Source organism: Rhinoraja longicauda, chromosome 23 (assembly GCF_053455715.1).
Source record: "Rhinoraja longicauda isolate Sanriku21f chromosome 23, sRhiLon1.1, whole genome shotgun sequence".
NCBI lineage: Eukaryota > Metazoa > Chordata > Chondrichthyes > Rajiformes > Arhynchobatidae > Rhinoraja > Rhinoraja longicauda.
In genome coordinates this window covers 21,747,488-21,763,612 of record NC_135975.1, presented here as the reverse complement: position 1 = coordinate 21,763,612, position 16,125 = coordinate 21,747,488, and the positions used below count along the sequence as shown (strand labels likewise).

Sequence of the window (16,125 nt, the reverse complement as noted above, 5' to 3'; positions counted from 1 at the left end):
TCCTGCTCCATTTCCCACATGTGGGTTGACTGTTTTACAGTGTCTAGGGAAGGCTGAAAAACCTAAACCAATGACAATTTAAGACAAACTAGGACATTTTCCCCACCTGCATAAACCAATGGATGTTGGCTACCAGGTGATGCAGCCTTTCTATGGCATGTTGTACTTTAAGCTCACAGTAACTCCTCCAACTCCCTTTTGAATGCTTTGCATTCCAATTTGTTCCAAGGCCAATAACTTTCCAAGGCCAATACCTTTTAGCTTCTAACCTAATTCCATGCTGTAGTAATTATCCCTCCCAAATTATAATCCTTTTAATTATTCTCAAAATCTGAAATAGTCTACATTTCTCTTTCTTGCAATGTGAGGCCATGAGACCCTGTTAAGGCCTTTTACACATTTTACTTTGCTCAGACGATTATATTCAAAACAATGTATTCCATCACTGAATTTGCTTTTGCTGCTGTCCTGTAGGTTATGGACCTTTCGTAACTCGTGCATCTAGGCTTTCCCCGTTTGTTACCACTCTGCCTGATGAACACGTGGTTTCTCTCCCCTACCCAAGGGGCCTCACTAGTGACTGGGTCTCCCACATCACACGGAACCACTACCATTTATAATTACTTTGTGTCTATGGGAATATTACCAGTTCAACACAATATATGCTTGCCAGTCCCACAGGACTCGACCTGTTTTGTAGATTTTGTACATTATGACGTCAAAGGCTATTTGAAAATCAAAATATACACTATTAACTGGGCTCCTGACTTCCATTACTTTAATAACTTCCTCAATAAAAACAACATAACCTGAACCAGGAAAAGCTAACAGTGAAAGAAAGGAAATTGAACTAAATGCATTTCTAAAAATAACTTAAGACTTTTTTTTCCAATCTTCGACTTTTTCAATCAGGCCTCGGGCTAATGGTTGAACAATGGTTTTATAAAAATTGGTATTTCCAGATCTCCAGTGTTAGGAATAACTATAAACAGACCTTCCTAGTATTTAAAAAATGTGATTAATTGCATCGCTCTCTCTTAAAATTCCAGTCTTGTACTTGATGTTTTTCTTAGATTCATCACTGAAATCCCCAAAAGACCCATCTGAACATATACAGTATTTTTCTAGCACTCCTCTGTATGTTGCTCTCCTGTGAACTGGCAAGATGTCCTTGTGATATGTTACATTGTTCTGTCAAAATTTCAAAACTAGCAGGCAAGAGTTCCAACTTAGACAGATGGTTTTGATGACAGAATAAAGAAATTCAAAACTCACAGCACACTGTGTCTTGCCAGTCTATAAATCCCTTTCCAATATTTAGACATAGTTGGTGCATGCTCCTTCATCTTCTCCCCAACTCGTCACAATGACAATACCAAATCTAAGAAGATATACTTAGCACAATCAACTGAATTGTCTACGATTATTTGCTCTTGAAAAGGGAAGGTTTGAAGGTGATCTAATAATGTTTTTGCCAGGGTAGCTTGGTACCAGGGTTTGCAATATTAGATGATCATTTAAGAAATTCAGTCAGGAATTCAGGAAAAAATCTTTTTCTAGAGATCATGAGAACTTGGAGTGCTCCACCAAAAGTGGTAGTTGAAGAAAAGTGTTCAAGTAATTCTGAGGGCAGTTAAGGATAAGAGGCAGAAAATAATAGAAGAAAATGTTACTGCAGTTAGATAAAACATGCATTTAGCAGGAAATATAAGCAACAGAAAAGGCTACGTTTTCATTGTGGAGTAATCCAAAGATCTTGATTGGGGGACTGAATACAAAAAAAGTCAAACATGTAGCATGCAAGAAATTTACCAAAATAGCATGAAAGTTAGTTGGCAAAAAGTAATGGGGGGTTGGGGTTAATGTTATGTTCAGTTTGAAGCAGGATGTGAAGTGATGTATAATTTGCCAGTTTTGAATCTGTTTAATTCTATATAAAAAAAGTATAAATTAAAAATATAGACTGGGAAGATATGAAATGAAGATATAGTTATAGCACTGAGATTTGGGAAATATTACCAATTGATTTTAAGAGGACACAGATGTGTCACATAAACGAGAGAAGCTACTTATGGAGAAAGAATAATGTATCGAATGCGGGAGAAACAAATAAGCATAAAATTTCAAATTTTTTACATTGCAATTCCTTTAAATTAACAGATCATAAAATGCGTTGACTTTCTTTACAATAGGAACCATGGGGTTCAAGAGGAAAAATGTAATCATACCAAACAATCTTTAGACCACAGTTAGGGTGCCACGGCAGCGGCTGACTAGCGATTTCTATGACTGCTATGTAGTTTCAGCGCCCGGTGCGGGGACTGTGCGGGTCGGTCGGGGACGAGCTGTCTGTCCTTGGGCGAGGGGAAGAGAGTGGAAGTTTTGTTGCCTCCATCACAGTGAGGGGGTGTTTGGAGTCACTGTGATGGACGTTTGTGTTGGGGTTATGTGTCTTGTGTTCTTTTTTTTTTCTATGACTGCTATGTAGTTTCGTTCGGTACTTCGGTACCGAACGACAAATAAAGCTCTGTTATACTGTTATACTGTTATGTGCAAGTTGTAAGGACACTAAAGCTACAGAATACATTATAATATCAGCTCGTGTGAGAAAATATGAGCATTGGTATTGTTCCTCCTGCTGTCAAGATGGTACTGAGGATTTTATTTAATAAAAGATATGATGCAATGAAAGAAAGTATTTCTTGTGGTTGAGGAGTCAGTGACATGAAGGTTATTGATTTCAAAACTGCCATACAAGGAAGGATAAAGGTTAAAAAAAATTATTGCTGTTGGAAGTTAACTCAAATATCCTTCTCCTGTGTTTGACATCCTGTGGTTAGCTATTGCAGACAAGTATGTGCATTCATTTTGACATTTTACATTGTTTTAAAAATAACAAAGGAATAATCAGACGTGATGAATATTCAGTAACTTAATTTAAGGTGCTCAAGGCCAGTTTAGTAAATGATTCATTTTAATAAGTAGTTGGTTGGTTAGATCCGCATTTTTGTACGGTTGCAAATCATTCCCATCCCTAAATTAAACTATTATATTGCATTTTCATAATTGTTAAACCTTCAGAGGTGCCCATAAATATCTATTTCCAACAGTGACACATAATTTCCTTATCTTTTATTTGGACGAAGTATGCACCAATGTCTACACAAAGCATGGCTTTGAATCGATGATAATGTATACAGTTATCTGATTTAAACAATAAATGTTATCTTTCATCCGTTGCCTCATTTTATATTACCCAAGAGGGAAAAGTCCAAAATAAGTAATTATTTTTGATGTTTGATTTCTGATCCAGTAAAATCCTTTTGAGTTTGTGAAAAATGATGTTTGGACACTGCTGAACCAATTGCAGAAATAATGAAGTTATTTTCAAATTTATCAATCCATTATTTGTTACTTTCCTATCACGGTATTCAATAACCCACCAAATTTTAGTCTAGTTACTCAAGAAAAATGACTCGCTAGCCTTTTTTTAATTGAATATTTGTGAAATTGCTTTGCCTAAGAATATTAACAAAACAGTTCGCATTAACAAAACCTGCTATCATAAAGTGGGATATCCAAGGAAACCTGCTGTAATACAGCAAATTTTGCATTAATGCAAATCTGTTTACGGGCCGTGGCATCTGATACCAAAAGGAATAGATCATATAGGAAATATGTTGGATTCCTTCCTGTGGAAAACTGAACTGAAATGAACGGATTTAAGTTTGCATCCCTTAATAATCCATTTGGAATCTTGGCCCACTGTTATAGCAGATGTCAGCAAAGCTCACGTGGGTATAGTTTGTGCAAAGGTATATTGTCATTGCACCTTGCAGAAAGCCGGACTAGTTCATCAGCAGCACGTCCAAGGTCTGTTGACTGTACACTGCAACCACCTGATACTGTGCTCAAAAAATAAATATAGCTTTAACCCATTATTCACTTTGTTAGAATTTGGAACAGAAAAAGCGAGGTGTAATGTGATAGATCTTTGAGAGACAGGAAAGGTCAGGTCAAAGTACTAAAGAGAAATTGTTGGGCTTTGGGTTTGGTTGGATTGTTCTTACAAAAAATCTCAGCTTTGCATATACTTTTATGCTATAACAAATCTAATTTTAGACAACGTTAATAGATCCAAGGGAAATTTTAAATTGGTCGGAACAATATATTTGTTCACACTCGATTGAAAGATCGCAGAGTTTTATGTGTTACTTTCAACTCAACTTCATTTTCTAAAAATGTTTCTTTGTAAAAAAATTAGAGCAAAAGACACTCACTCTCTCAAAATAGTCACACTCACGGAGTGAATTAACCTACTTTAAGTTCACTCTTAAAATTGAGCTTTTTTAGTTTAGGTGCCAATGCAAAAACAATTTCCATTTATCTAAAGTAGCAAAATATCTCTCAAGGTGCTGGAGCATTGAAGGAACATGTATAGGGGCAGACATTTTGCAAAGAAATTCCAAAGCTCTGGACCTTTGCCAAGTGGCCACACGGCTGCCAATAATGAAGCAATTTAATTTGGGGTGAGCAACATAATGGGAAGTGCACAAATATCTTGACAGGTCAAGGCTCTTGAGATTACAGAGAAATTGAGGTGCAATAAAAAAGGAATAGAATTTTATGATCATGTTGTTGCTTAACCAGTAGACAATGTAGGTTAGCAAGCTCGGGGATGAGCAGCAAAATTTCAAATTACCTCCTTTATGGAGAGTGGAATGAAGGTCTAAACCTATCCTTGAACCAAGATCACACCATCCACTGGTCAGAAGTAATTTAAGATAAATTGTTTGCTCTGATAAAAACTACCGGTAACTTCCTGTTGAGATTGCTGAAACATTTGTCTAGGATTCTGCAGGAGTGGTCAAGGTTAAAACAGTTACAAGTGAGCTTTTTAGTTGGTAAATGATGAAATAAAGGTTTCCTAGAAAATCATTGAAACTTCTCAGCACTAATGGTTAATTAAAACTGCTGAATTGACTGCTGAAGTGCCTTTTTAAGGTTTTCCATACACTCTGCAACGTGGGTTCAAGATCACCCCAGAATGAAGGGGTGAAAATCTCCTGTGTTGATTGAATCTAAATTAAATCTGTACAGAAAATGTGATCCTGCAACACAAACGTAGCAACATATTGGAATATTCAGAGAGGCCATGGATACGATACAGCTACACTGGTCATTTTCTGGTTCACTTGAAGAGTGAGAAATGGACTTTGATCTCTCCTTGCTTCATATGCAAAGTGTTAAAATTGTGCGCACAGACTGTAAAGCCACTTTTTTCCCCCTACACTGGTCACTTCCACCATGTCAGCTTCTTTTTTAAAAAGCAAAGGTAGAATTTAAATTGCAGACCATTTTAATAAAATCTATGTATACAAATGTTTTGTTTCCTGCAGTATTTGACATTTTAACCAGTGAAACCATTACCAGAAGCTATTTCTGTATTGATGAGTATGTTATTGGACAGATGTGCTTGTGGTGTTATTGTAGGTTTCATTTGACTGAAAATTGATTTTAGAAGCATCTTAAAATATCTATATACAACATAATATTGAATGAATGCTCTTTTAGAGGGTTAATTATAAGTAGAATTCCATGAGATAAGCCTTTTCGGACAGAAGCATTCCAATAATGTGAGCTGTAACTTAAATTGTTGTCTAATATTGACAGAAAAAAATCTGTCATAAGCACTGGCACAATTTCAGACGTAGCATAAGAAAATAACTGCAGATGCTGGTACAAATCGAAGGTATTTATTCACAAAATGCTGGAGTAGCTCAGCAGGTCAGGCAGCATCTCGGGAGAGAAGGAATGGGTGACGTTTCGGGTCGAGACCCTTACTCAGTCTGAAGAAGGGTCTCGACCCGAAACGTGACCCATTCCTTCTCTCCCGAGATGCTGCCTGACCTGCTGAGTTACTCCAGCATTTTGTGAATAAATTCAGACGTAGCATTATTTAAGAGGGCAAACTGCCAGAATAAAGGCAATCTTTTTTGCCTGTCCTAGCTACAACACTTGAGTTAGTAATTATAAAAAGGCCCAGATTTTTCTTGCTGCTGCCCAAAAATGATGTTGTGCATGCACCCTTCACTCTTCCCCAGCTGGAATTGGTTGAGAGAAGCCAGCAACAATGACAAGACCTTCTGCACTGTCAATGTCATTGTGCATGGGGGTGGAGAGAGGCTTATTCATTCTTTCTAAATTCATTATAGTTAATATTACACACTTTATTTTCACTTTAACCAGAATGCTTTACTCTTTTTTGAAGAAAAATACTATTCATTTAGAATCATGTTATCTGCATCCTCCATCCAATTATTTTTTGGTTTCATATAAGTTCGACCCCACCCATTTGTTTTCCCTTTAGGTATCTTGAGATTTTCTTGATTTTGCTTACTAATATTTTGTCATTCATTTTCTTTGATTGTATATACATATCTTCCTTGATTTCCTATCTATCTATACTCCACTTGGCTTTGTTCAGTAAAAGGCCTGTGGCATCTGACGTATGCTTCCTTTTTATGTATTGCACTACATCGACATCTAGTGTGGTATGTGATGTCCCAATCCGTTCCTTAGTGGGAATGCAGTTGGTCTGCACTCTCACTATCTCCTTGAATGTCTCCCACTACACTGATACGAAATTATCTCTAAGTAGCTGTAGTCCCCTTTAATTAGTGTTAATAAAGCTCATATCCTTTAGTATGATTGCAATACAACTTTGCACTTCCCAGAAATTTGCCTACCTACTTGAATTTTTATCTCCCTCTGGCTTGTCCTTTAATTCAAATATCACATTTTTTTCTTTATTTGTTCATCTTTCTAGCATCTATCCTCACACCTGTCATCGTTACTTTGACCAATAGTCTTGCACCTTTATGCTTCTCTATATGATCTGAAAAATGTGTTACGGGAATGACTCAACTCTCAATCCTATTCTTCTTTATGCTGTTTATTTAATAGGCACAATATCATAATCCCACATATCTATCGGTACCTCAGCCTGCAGATTTTATTTCCTAGATTTGTTATAAATGTATTAAGCAGCTTTTTTGGCCATTTTTTCTAACCTTATTTCCTCCTTCCAAATGTGTGTAATAACCTACCTCTTTCCTCACCCAAGTGCGTATTATTCTTCTGAAATTGCTTCCAGGATCCCTCCCCCTGTTAAACGATAGCCCAGGAACCCAGAATTTTACGATTAATTCCTGTTATACAGGCCAATTAATGATCTGGGTTTTGAGAGAATTTTTCCAGGCCATCCAAAAGGTTGACATTATCCTACAAAACTCAGTGCAACCTCAAAATTGCTGCACAATGTGGAAGTTTGAAAATTACTGCTATCTACGTCTAGTACTTTCACAATAGCTATCTGCTGTTGTGAATCAGTATGAACAGCTTGCACCAGCTGGGACTTCATGCAGGAAGTTCAGCATTGATTTCAGTGGGAAAAGTTGTGAGGGGAAACAGTTGCAATGGAATAAAACAAGAAATAGCTTTAAATTATTTGAATGTTTTCGATTAACATTTTAAATACTTTTTGAAAATTCCTGTTAATTTGAACGGCTTTTGATGTTTTTTCATTGGTTCAGAATGTCTGAAAGCAGCCTAAAGTTTTTTGACAGTTGTAATGGTCAGTTTTATGAATTGACATGCTGCCAGAGATTTTTAAAGCTATTTTGTGGTTGAAGCTTGTTCTGGTTCTGACCATAATGCATTTAAAATGCGTGAATACCTGATCACAAATTGTGGGCCATTGTTCTATATATCCCTAGTAGATACTTACTTCTTTAAACTATGAAGCTTAAACACTAAGTTTTATAATATATCACTGCCAAAATCAAATCCGTTGCTCTTCAGTGCAACATTACCATGCAGATGCACCATAGATTTTCTAATGAACTATTCCATGGCAGAAAAGATTGTAGAGCAAAACTGCTACAAATTTTATAACCCAGATTTTTGTGGTCTTGAAGTACTCTAAGCTGAGATAAAGCCACAATAGAACAATTCATCAGCGATGTGAAAGAAGATGTGGAAGGCATAATTATTAAGTTTGCAAATGACATTCAAATAGGTGGTATCGTAGACAGTTAAAATGGTTATCAAGAATTACAGTGGGATCTTGAGCAGCTGGACAAGTGGTCGAGGAATGGCACATGGAGTATAATTCAGATAAGTTTGAGGTGTTGTATTTTGGAGCCCTGGGGATTGCTGCAGAGCAGAGGGACATAGGAGTACAAGAACATAGTTCCCTTGAAGTGGCATTGCAGGTAGATAGGGTGGTGAAGAAGGTTTTTGGCATGCAGACCTAGATTTAGTCAGAGAAATAAGTATAAAAGTTGAGATTATTTTACAGTTGTACAGACATTGGGGAGTCTGCACTAGGGGTATAATGTTCAGTTTTGATCACCCTGATATAGGACAGATGCCATTATGTGACTTGTTTTATGGAAACGTAACTATCTAATGTTATTCAGACATTCTGTGAGAAAATTATTCAATCGTGGCATTTGATATATGCAACACAATCAAAGCTTGAACTAAATTCACTTTTCTGCTCCCAGGGGATTAGAGTAAACCGAATGATAGATGATTTAGGCATGAGTGGGGCACCAACAGATTGTGTCAAGCATTTCTGCATTTTCCATCTATTTTATGTGGAGAAGTCAGGGACGTCAAAGAGCACAGATCCTCAAAAGCAAGGTTTGCATTGGTAAAAACCATTTGACAGATTGATTAATCACTCTAAGGTAATCAATAGATATGGGGGGTTCATGCAAGAAATGGGTGCAGAGGTAAAATAAAATCTTTAATGACTTTATTGAATGTGAGTACACATGAACATCAAAATGCCCAACCTCTATTTCTATTTCTAATGTTCTAATAGGACTAATTTGGAGGAGAATATTTTTGCACAAAGGAATTTTGAACAGAATATAATATTGCATGATGAAGCTAAATTAATCTATATTTGAGTTGAAATTAGATTTTTTTGTAAAAACTGGTAACGTCATTGGGAAAAGAACAAGGTTGGACCAGAGCACAGGATAAGAATATAACTGAAAATTTTAAGATGATTTTGGCAATTAACTCGGATGTTGTGATTTCTGGTTCATATATACCTGAGGTTAATACTACATTTTTTTGTGTGCAGCTGAAGAATCAGAAAGCAATGAGAGTAATGCAGATACAGATGAGGAATTTTCTGTTAAAAACCCATCAAAGAAAAACAAGCAAAAAAATCAGATCAAAATACAAACAAAGAAGAAGGAGGAAAAGGCCCTGAAATCAAACAGCAAAGATAAAGGTACAGCATCTCATATTCCGCTTGGGCAGCTTACAGCCCAGTGGTATGAATATTGATTTCTCTCACTTCAGGTAGCCCCGGCATTCCCTTTCTCTATCCCTTCCCCACCCAAGTCACACTAGCTTCTCATTTTCACCCTACAAACAACTTACAATGGCCTGTTTTCTTTATCATCGTTACTTTTTTGCATATCTTACATTCATTGTTCTTTATCTCTCCACATCATCGTCTATATCTCTCGTTTCCCTTATCCCTATCCAGTATGAAGAAGGGTCTCAACCCGAAACATCACCCATTCCTTCTCTCCAGAGATGCTGCCTGTCCTGCTGAGTTGCTCCAGCTTTTTGTGTCTACGGTTTAAACCAGCATGCGCAGTTCCTTACACATAAAGGTAGATTTGTTTGATCATTACAAATGAACAGGTTTAACCATGCTTTTTGTAGATCATAATCATAATCATAATGTACCAGCATCTGCAGTTATTTTCTTATAATCATAATCATACTTTATTAGCCAAGTATGTTTTGCAACATACGAAGAATTTGTTTTGCCATGGTCATACCAATAAAAAGCAACAGAACACAAAATACATTTAACGTAAACATCCACCACAGTGACTCCTCCACATTCCTCACTGGTGGAAGGCAAAAAAAAGTTCAATCTCTTCCCTTCCGCGGTCGGGGGCCTCGAGCCTTCCATTGACGGGACAATCTTGACTCCTATAGCCGGCGGTCAGGCCCTCCATATCAGGGCGATTAAGCTCCTGCATTTGGGGGGGGGGGGGGGATCTCATCTCCCCTGCGCCGAAAACCTTCTGCGATTTGGAACTTCCCGATATCGGTCTATACCCGAGACTGCGAGCTCCTTGACATTAAAGTCCGAAAGGTTGCAGTTGGAGCATCGATCCCAGGCAAGGGATCGCACACTCTGATGGTAAGTCCACTGCCCTGCGGTGGGGCTCAAAGTCAGTCCCAGCTCCATGATGTTAGGCCGCAGAGCGACCGGAGATACGATCCGGAAAACAATCGCATCTCCGGCAAGGTAAGAGATTGAAAAACAGTTTCCCCCGATCCCCTCTCCCACCCCCCACATCAAACAAAACAGAGAACATTAACACAAACTTTTAAAACACATTAAAAATAACAAAAAAGACGAAAAGACAGACAGACTGTTGGCAAAGTTGTCATCGCTGACGGCGCCACCCAGTGGTATGCTTACTAACATCCTTACTGAAATATTTGTACAATACTCAACTCTAGAATAATTGTGGAATGCAAATCAGTTAGTAGTAATCAAGGCCATTAAGGACCGAGATGAGGACAATTTCTTCACCCAGAGAGTTGTGAATCTGTGGACTTCTCTGCCACAGAAGGCGGTGGAAGCCAATTCACTGGACTTTTTCAAGAGAGGGTTAGATTTAGCTCTTAAGGCTAAAGGAAACAAGGGATATGGGGATATGGGGAAAAAGCAGGAGTACTGATTTTAGATGATAATGGCGGTGCTGGCTCGAAGGGCCAAATGGCCCACTCCATCTATTTTTCTATGTTTCTATGATAGAGTCAGAGGAAAGGACGATTAACAACAATGAAATTATAATAATATGTATACCAAGTTTATTTTCCCCCAGCAGCTGCAGTTCCTGCAAAAACCAAACCTTTGGTGGTGAAAGAAATGCCAGTTTCTCCACCACCCTCCAAATCACCACAAGCACAAAGTCCTTCCACAGGAATAAGAAAGCCAATGTGGATTCCACCAGGTATGTGTTTGTGTGTTATCTAATAAATTGAATTTTATTGAACAATATACCAAAGAAACACATGTAGAGTGAAAGGCCCAAGTTGAAAGTATCATACTTTTTTCAGAAAACATGAAACAATTTTGGTTGCCTTGAAAATAAAATAAATGGTGTTTAGACTTAAAATATTAGCAAATTGATTCTGAATAAAGCAAAGATCAGGATAGCTAAATATAATTTAATTCCCCAGTTAGCGGTGAAATTGGGAGATGGAAAGTGACTTAATTAAGCAGCATTTTCCTTTAATATACCTTTACATAAAAATGCCCAATTAACAAAACATGCATTACGTTATATGTGTGTTATTATTGTCATACAAATTGTGGATTATTGAGTGCATCTTGCAATGAGTGGAGGTGCTGAATTTGAATGTGAAGGTGAAGTTACATGAATTTGACATAAGAGCAATATCCTGTAAACCAAACAAACTAGCTTTGATAGGTTGCCAGCACTGAAATATTAGCTATAGTTGCCCAATGTCACAACTTTGGGCATTGACTATAATGACTCGGACTGAATCAGTGAGGAGTCCATTATCAAAAATGTAAGAATTTCATTCTACAATGGGTCTGCTCTTCCTGACTGTAAAAAAAAGTAAGATTATTTTACCTTTTCTGGACATTACAGGTACTTACATAATAGACAAATTACGTAAACTCCCACTTACGTAAACAATTCACAATAGATGGTCCCGCTTCCTGAACGAACCGTGTTATTGCAAAGGAGGATGGCGAGAATTTCCCATCCTCTTCATAGAGATAAAAGCATCACCTGGGCTCAGTGCGACACTGGGAAGGTGAGCGAGAACAAGGGAAGCGGTGGAGAGCAACTCTTGATTGAGTCACCTACATCTTCCACAAGGTGCACCAGCAAGCCCGTATTCACCAGCAGCTGCACCATCTGGTTGACACGGCTGATGTTTTGGCTCACGTTGTAGCCCCTGGCCGACGCTCTTCCTTCAGGCCACCACCACCAACAGGACATGCACAGTCGCTGTCGGGCTTCCTCCCCTCTCACCAGCTGCTGCTTCCTCCTATTGGCTGTCACTTTATCCACTCCCCTCTCCACCGCGCCGTCCTCCTTCTCCCCTGGCGTCGCCAACATCGTCCACCTTGAACTCCGGGGGAAAAAAGGAGGAGGCGGCATGAAGAAAGCAATATCAGCCAGGGTTAACAACATGAACTGCATCAACTGGGCGGTGCAGAAGCTGGTGAAGAAGGACTTGCTGGTGCAGACCATGCCATCGCCACCTAGTTTTATGTTGAAATTATACGAAGTGCTGGGGTAACTTAGCAGCATCTCTAGAGAACATGTATAGGTGATGTTTCGGTCAGTACCTTCAGATTGATTCAGTTATTTTGTGCTTGAACCAACATCTGCGGGTCTTTGTTTCCTCCTAGTTTTAAGATGATTATGACCAGTGTAAAATCTGACTTAGGTAAGGGTTTACAAAATGTAGCCCTTACGTAAATCGAGGAATGTCCATGTTCACAACCTTTCTGGTTTAACTAGGAAGAAGCTGTCTTGCTTTCTGTTCAATAAATCTTGGTCAATTAAAATAACATTAGGCCAGCTATTTGCAGAGTACGTGATCAGAGCTCCCATAAATTTCCAAGACAATATCTTTCCCAAAGTGTGGAATGATGCAAAATGGATACAGCACCCCAACTTTAGCTGGATTAGTGTTTCATAAAGATTTGTCATCTATATACTCAAACTCTCATTTGTTTGTTTGTTTGTTCCTGAACTACAGCCAAAACGGTACACGATAGTGCGACAATTTTAGACCGTCGTCCCTTTGGTGCTAATGGAAGAGGTTTCATTGAACCTCTGGAGAGGCTAGATGCGGGAAGATTGTTCCCGATGTTGGGGGAGTCCAGAACCAGGGGTCACAGCTTAAGGATAAGGGGGATGTCTTTTAGGACCGAGATGAGAAAACATTTCTTCACACAGAGAGTGGTGAGTCTGTGGAATTCTCTGCCACAGAAGGTAGTTGAGGCCAGTTCATTGGCTATATTTAAGAGGGAGTTAGATGTGGCCCTTTTTGCTAAAGGGATCAGGGGGTATGGAGAGAAGGCAGGTACAGGCTACTGAGCTGGATGATCAGCCATGATCATATTGAATGGCGGTGCAGGCTCGAAGGGCCGAATGGCCTACTCCTGCACCTATTTTCTATGTTTCTAAATCGGTGTTATATTTTTTAAGTTATTCACATTTTTAAGTTTAAATCTATCTCCTAGGGAGGGAGGGAGGGGAGGAAGGATAAGGGCAGGTGAGGGTGATGGAGTTGGGGGGGAGGGGGAGAGGGGAGGGGGTGGGGGAGGAGGGGGGTGGAGAGGGTGCTGCACCAATGCAGGAGAGGTTTGGGCCCAACGGGTCCACTTGGTCTAGTAACCTCTTAGCATTGTAGTCTGTACCATTATTTACAAAGTCCAAGATCCTTCTTTGGTTTTCAATTAAGTACCTTCTCTTTATAACTAGATTTACAAATATATAGTACTGTATAAAAGTTTCACATTTCCCTTTAAAACATGGAATCTGAGAACAGTTAAATTTGCATTGAATTAGTTAAGGATGTGCTTTTCTCTGCTGCTCTCTTTTAAACTCCTTATGACTGATGTTAAAGAGAAAGCCTTCAAATTAAGGTTATCTAAGTGGTGTTCTAATGTTGTCACTCTTAAAAGTAGCAATGTAAAACAAATGCAATCTAGGTCAAAATTATATCAAAAGATTTTTTTTACATGTCTCAGGAATATAAGTAATCTTTTCAACTAAAATTATATCCTTTTTTCTGACTACTTTCTGAAAGTTGGAAATGTTCAATTTGCTTTTACAGCCTCAACTGAAAACAGCATTGCTTCACGGGAAAGAGTTTCTGTCAGAAGTCCAAGCCAAGGCCTTCGATTAGGTCTTTCTCGATTAGCTAAAATCAAACCTTTACACCCCTGTGCAGACAATAGGTGAACATGGCTCTCTACTGTAATAAGAATGAAGCTTAATGTTCAGTTGCTGTAATAGTTATCTAGTTTTCTATATTTTAGTTTTTTTTTTAAATGTTTTATTGTCATAGACTATTTTGCAAAGTTACTGTATTTATCTATATAATTCTTTCAAAATTTGTTCTTAATTTTAAAAAAAATAGTGAGTGGAGGAAATCATCTTGATCACAAACTACACTGATAATGTTGTACATATAGAGGCCTTAACCATTGTTTTTCAAAGTAAAAGCCATCAGACATTGACAAAATTGACTACACCTTTAAACTCTCCACTAAGATTTGAGGTATCTTGTATCTGTTTTTTTTAGTCAAGACCAAATGCACAGGTTGTGCAGAAAATGTATTCATACAGGGCAGCACAGTGGCACAGCGGTAGAGTTGCTGCCTTACAGTGCCAGAGACCTGGGTTCAATCCTGACAACAGGTGTTTGTCTGTACAGAGTTTGTACGTTCTCCCCTTGACCTGCGTGGGTTTTCTCCGGGATCTCCGGTTTCCTCCCACACTCCAAAGACGCACAGGCTTGTAGATTAATTGGCTTGGTATAATTGTAAATTGTTCCTAGGGTGTGTCGGATAGTGTAAGTGTGCGGGGATCACTGTTGGCGCGGATTCTGTTGGCCGAAGGGCCTGTTTCCATGGTGTAAACTAAACTAAACTAAATATCATAGTTAAATTTGATACCAGGTGGAAGTTTCATTGGGCCTAAGGCCCGTAAATTAAATTTGAACAGACTTGGTCTGAATCCAATTGGTGCAAGAACCTCAGTGAATACCTAATTTTCCATGATGCTCTTATATTAAAGAGATCATGGTATTGCTGGTGCATTACAGTATGGTCTTCGAGGCTTTTCTTACAACATAGATTGAAGGATGATTTCCTCTGTCTGGTTAGAAATTTCAAACACGCTCTTTCTAGGCACAATTGCAACATCTGTTTTTGCAGACAGTATATCTGCTGTCACTAGACCAGTCTATATAATGAGAACTTTGGCTTACTCTCGGCAATTTTATCCAAGTGATTCATCAAAGCAAAACTGCTCTGGCACAAAGCTTGTTAATCCAATGTTTGGAAATTGTAATGTAATTGGGATTAAAATACTATTAATGCTTAATATTTATACATTATCCATTTGTTTTTACGAAGAAAGTGTGACTTCTTAACATTCAAACTCCCTTTATTGTTTGGGTGCAACGTCCCACTGTCTTTTTTAATCATGTTGCCATTTTTTTGTCTCCACCTAAGAGAGTTTCAACTTTCAAATTAAAATAACTATTGTAAAAATTAAAAATAAAGACATATTTGTAACAATCATGAAATGCATCGTGTTTTTTTAAGGTGCAAAAAACTCCTGCATTAATTATGGCACCTTATTCAATTAATGGATAATATTTAAATTATATTGGTAAACAAAACTGTACATTTATGTGTGGCAAGGACCACCATTAGGCAAATGTGCTGGATGATCAGACACCTTGTTTTTGATACTGAATTAAGGAAGGTTATTGGCCAGTGCATGACAATGGGGAATGGAAAAATAATGGTTTATATTCTGACATAACCAATGATCAGAACAGATTTTCAGGTTTTCTTAATATTGATTTTGTTTTAATCTCCTTTTAAGGAATTGGGTAAATGTAGTTAAATTACTTATTTAAAGAAAATAAAGATTAAGCATGGTATCACAAAATGCTGGAGTAACTCAGCAGGTCAGGCAGCATCTAGGAGATAGGGAATGGGAGACCCTTCTTCAGACTGATGTCAGGGGGGCGGGACAAAGAAAGGATATAGATGGAGACAGGAAGACAGTGGGAGAACTGGGAAGGGGGGAAGGGGAAGAGAGGGACAGAGGAACTATCTAAAGTTGGAGATTTATTCACAAAATGCTGGAGTAACTCAGCAGGTCAGGCAGCATCTCAGGAGAGAAGGAATGGGTGACGTTTCAGGTCGAGACCCTTCTTCAGACCCGAAACGTCACCCATTCCTTCTCTCCTGAGATGCTGCCTGACCTGCTGAGTTAC

General features: G+C 38.3%; 1 protein-coding gene across 3 annotated transcripts in view; it reads left to right on the top strand.

Moving 5' to 3' along the window:
* The window catches only part of LOC144604927 (RAD51-associated protein 1-like), a 33,965-nt gene extending 18,550 nt beyond the window's left edge, over positions 1-15,415 (top strand). Inside the window, exons 7-9 of one of the 3 annotated variants that reach the window (XM_078419818.1) lie at positions 9,161-9,313; positions 10,944-11,069; positions 13,918-15,415. In XM_078419818.1, coding sequence (XP_078275944.1) covers positions 9,161-9,313; positions 10,944-11,069; positions 13,918-14,072 — 434 coding nt within the window. In that variant the 3' untranslated portion in view covers positions 14,073-15,415. Of the gene's footprint in view, positions 1-9,160; positions 9,314-10,940; positions 11,070-13,917 lie in introns of all 3 variants that reach the window. The other 2 variants (XM_078419817.1, XM_078419819.1) reach the window with 2 other exon arrangements.
* Positions 15,416-16,125: the final 710 nt, after the last annotated feature.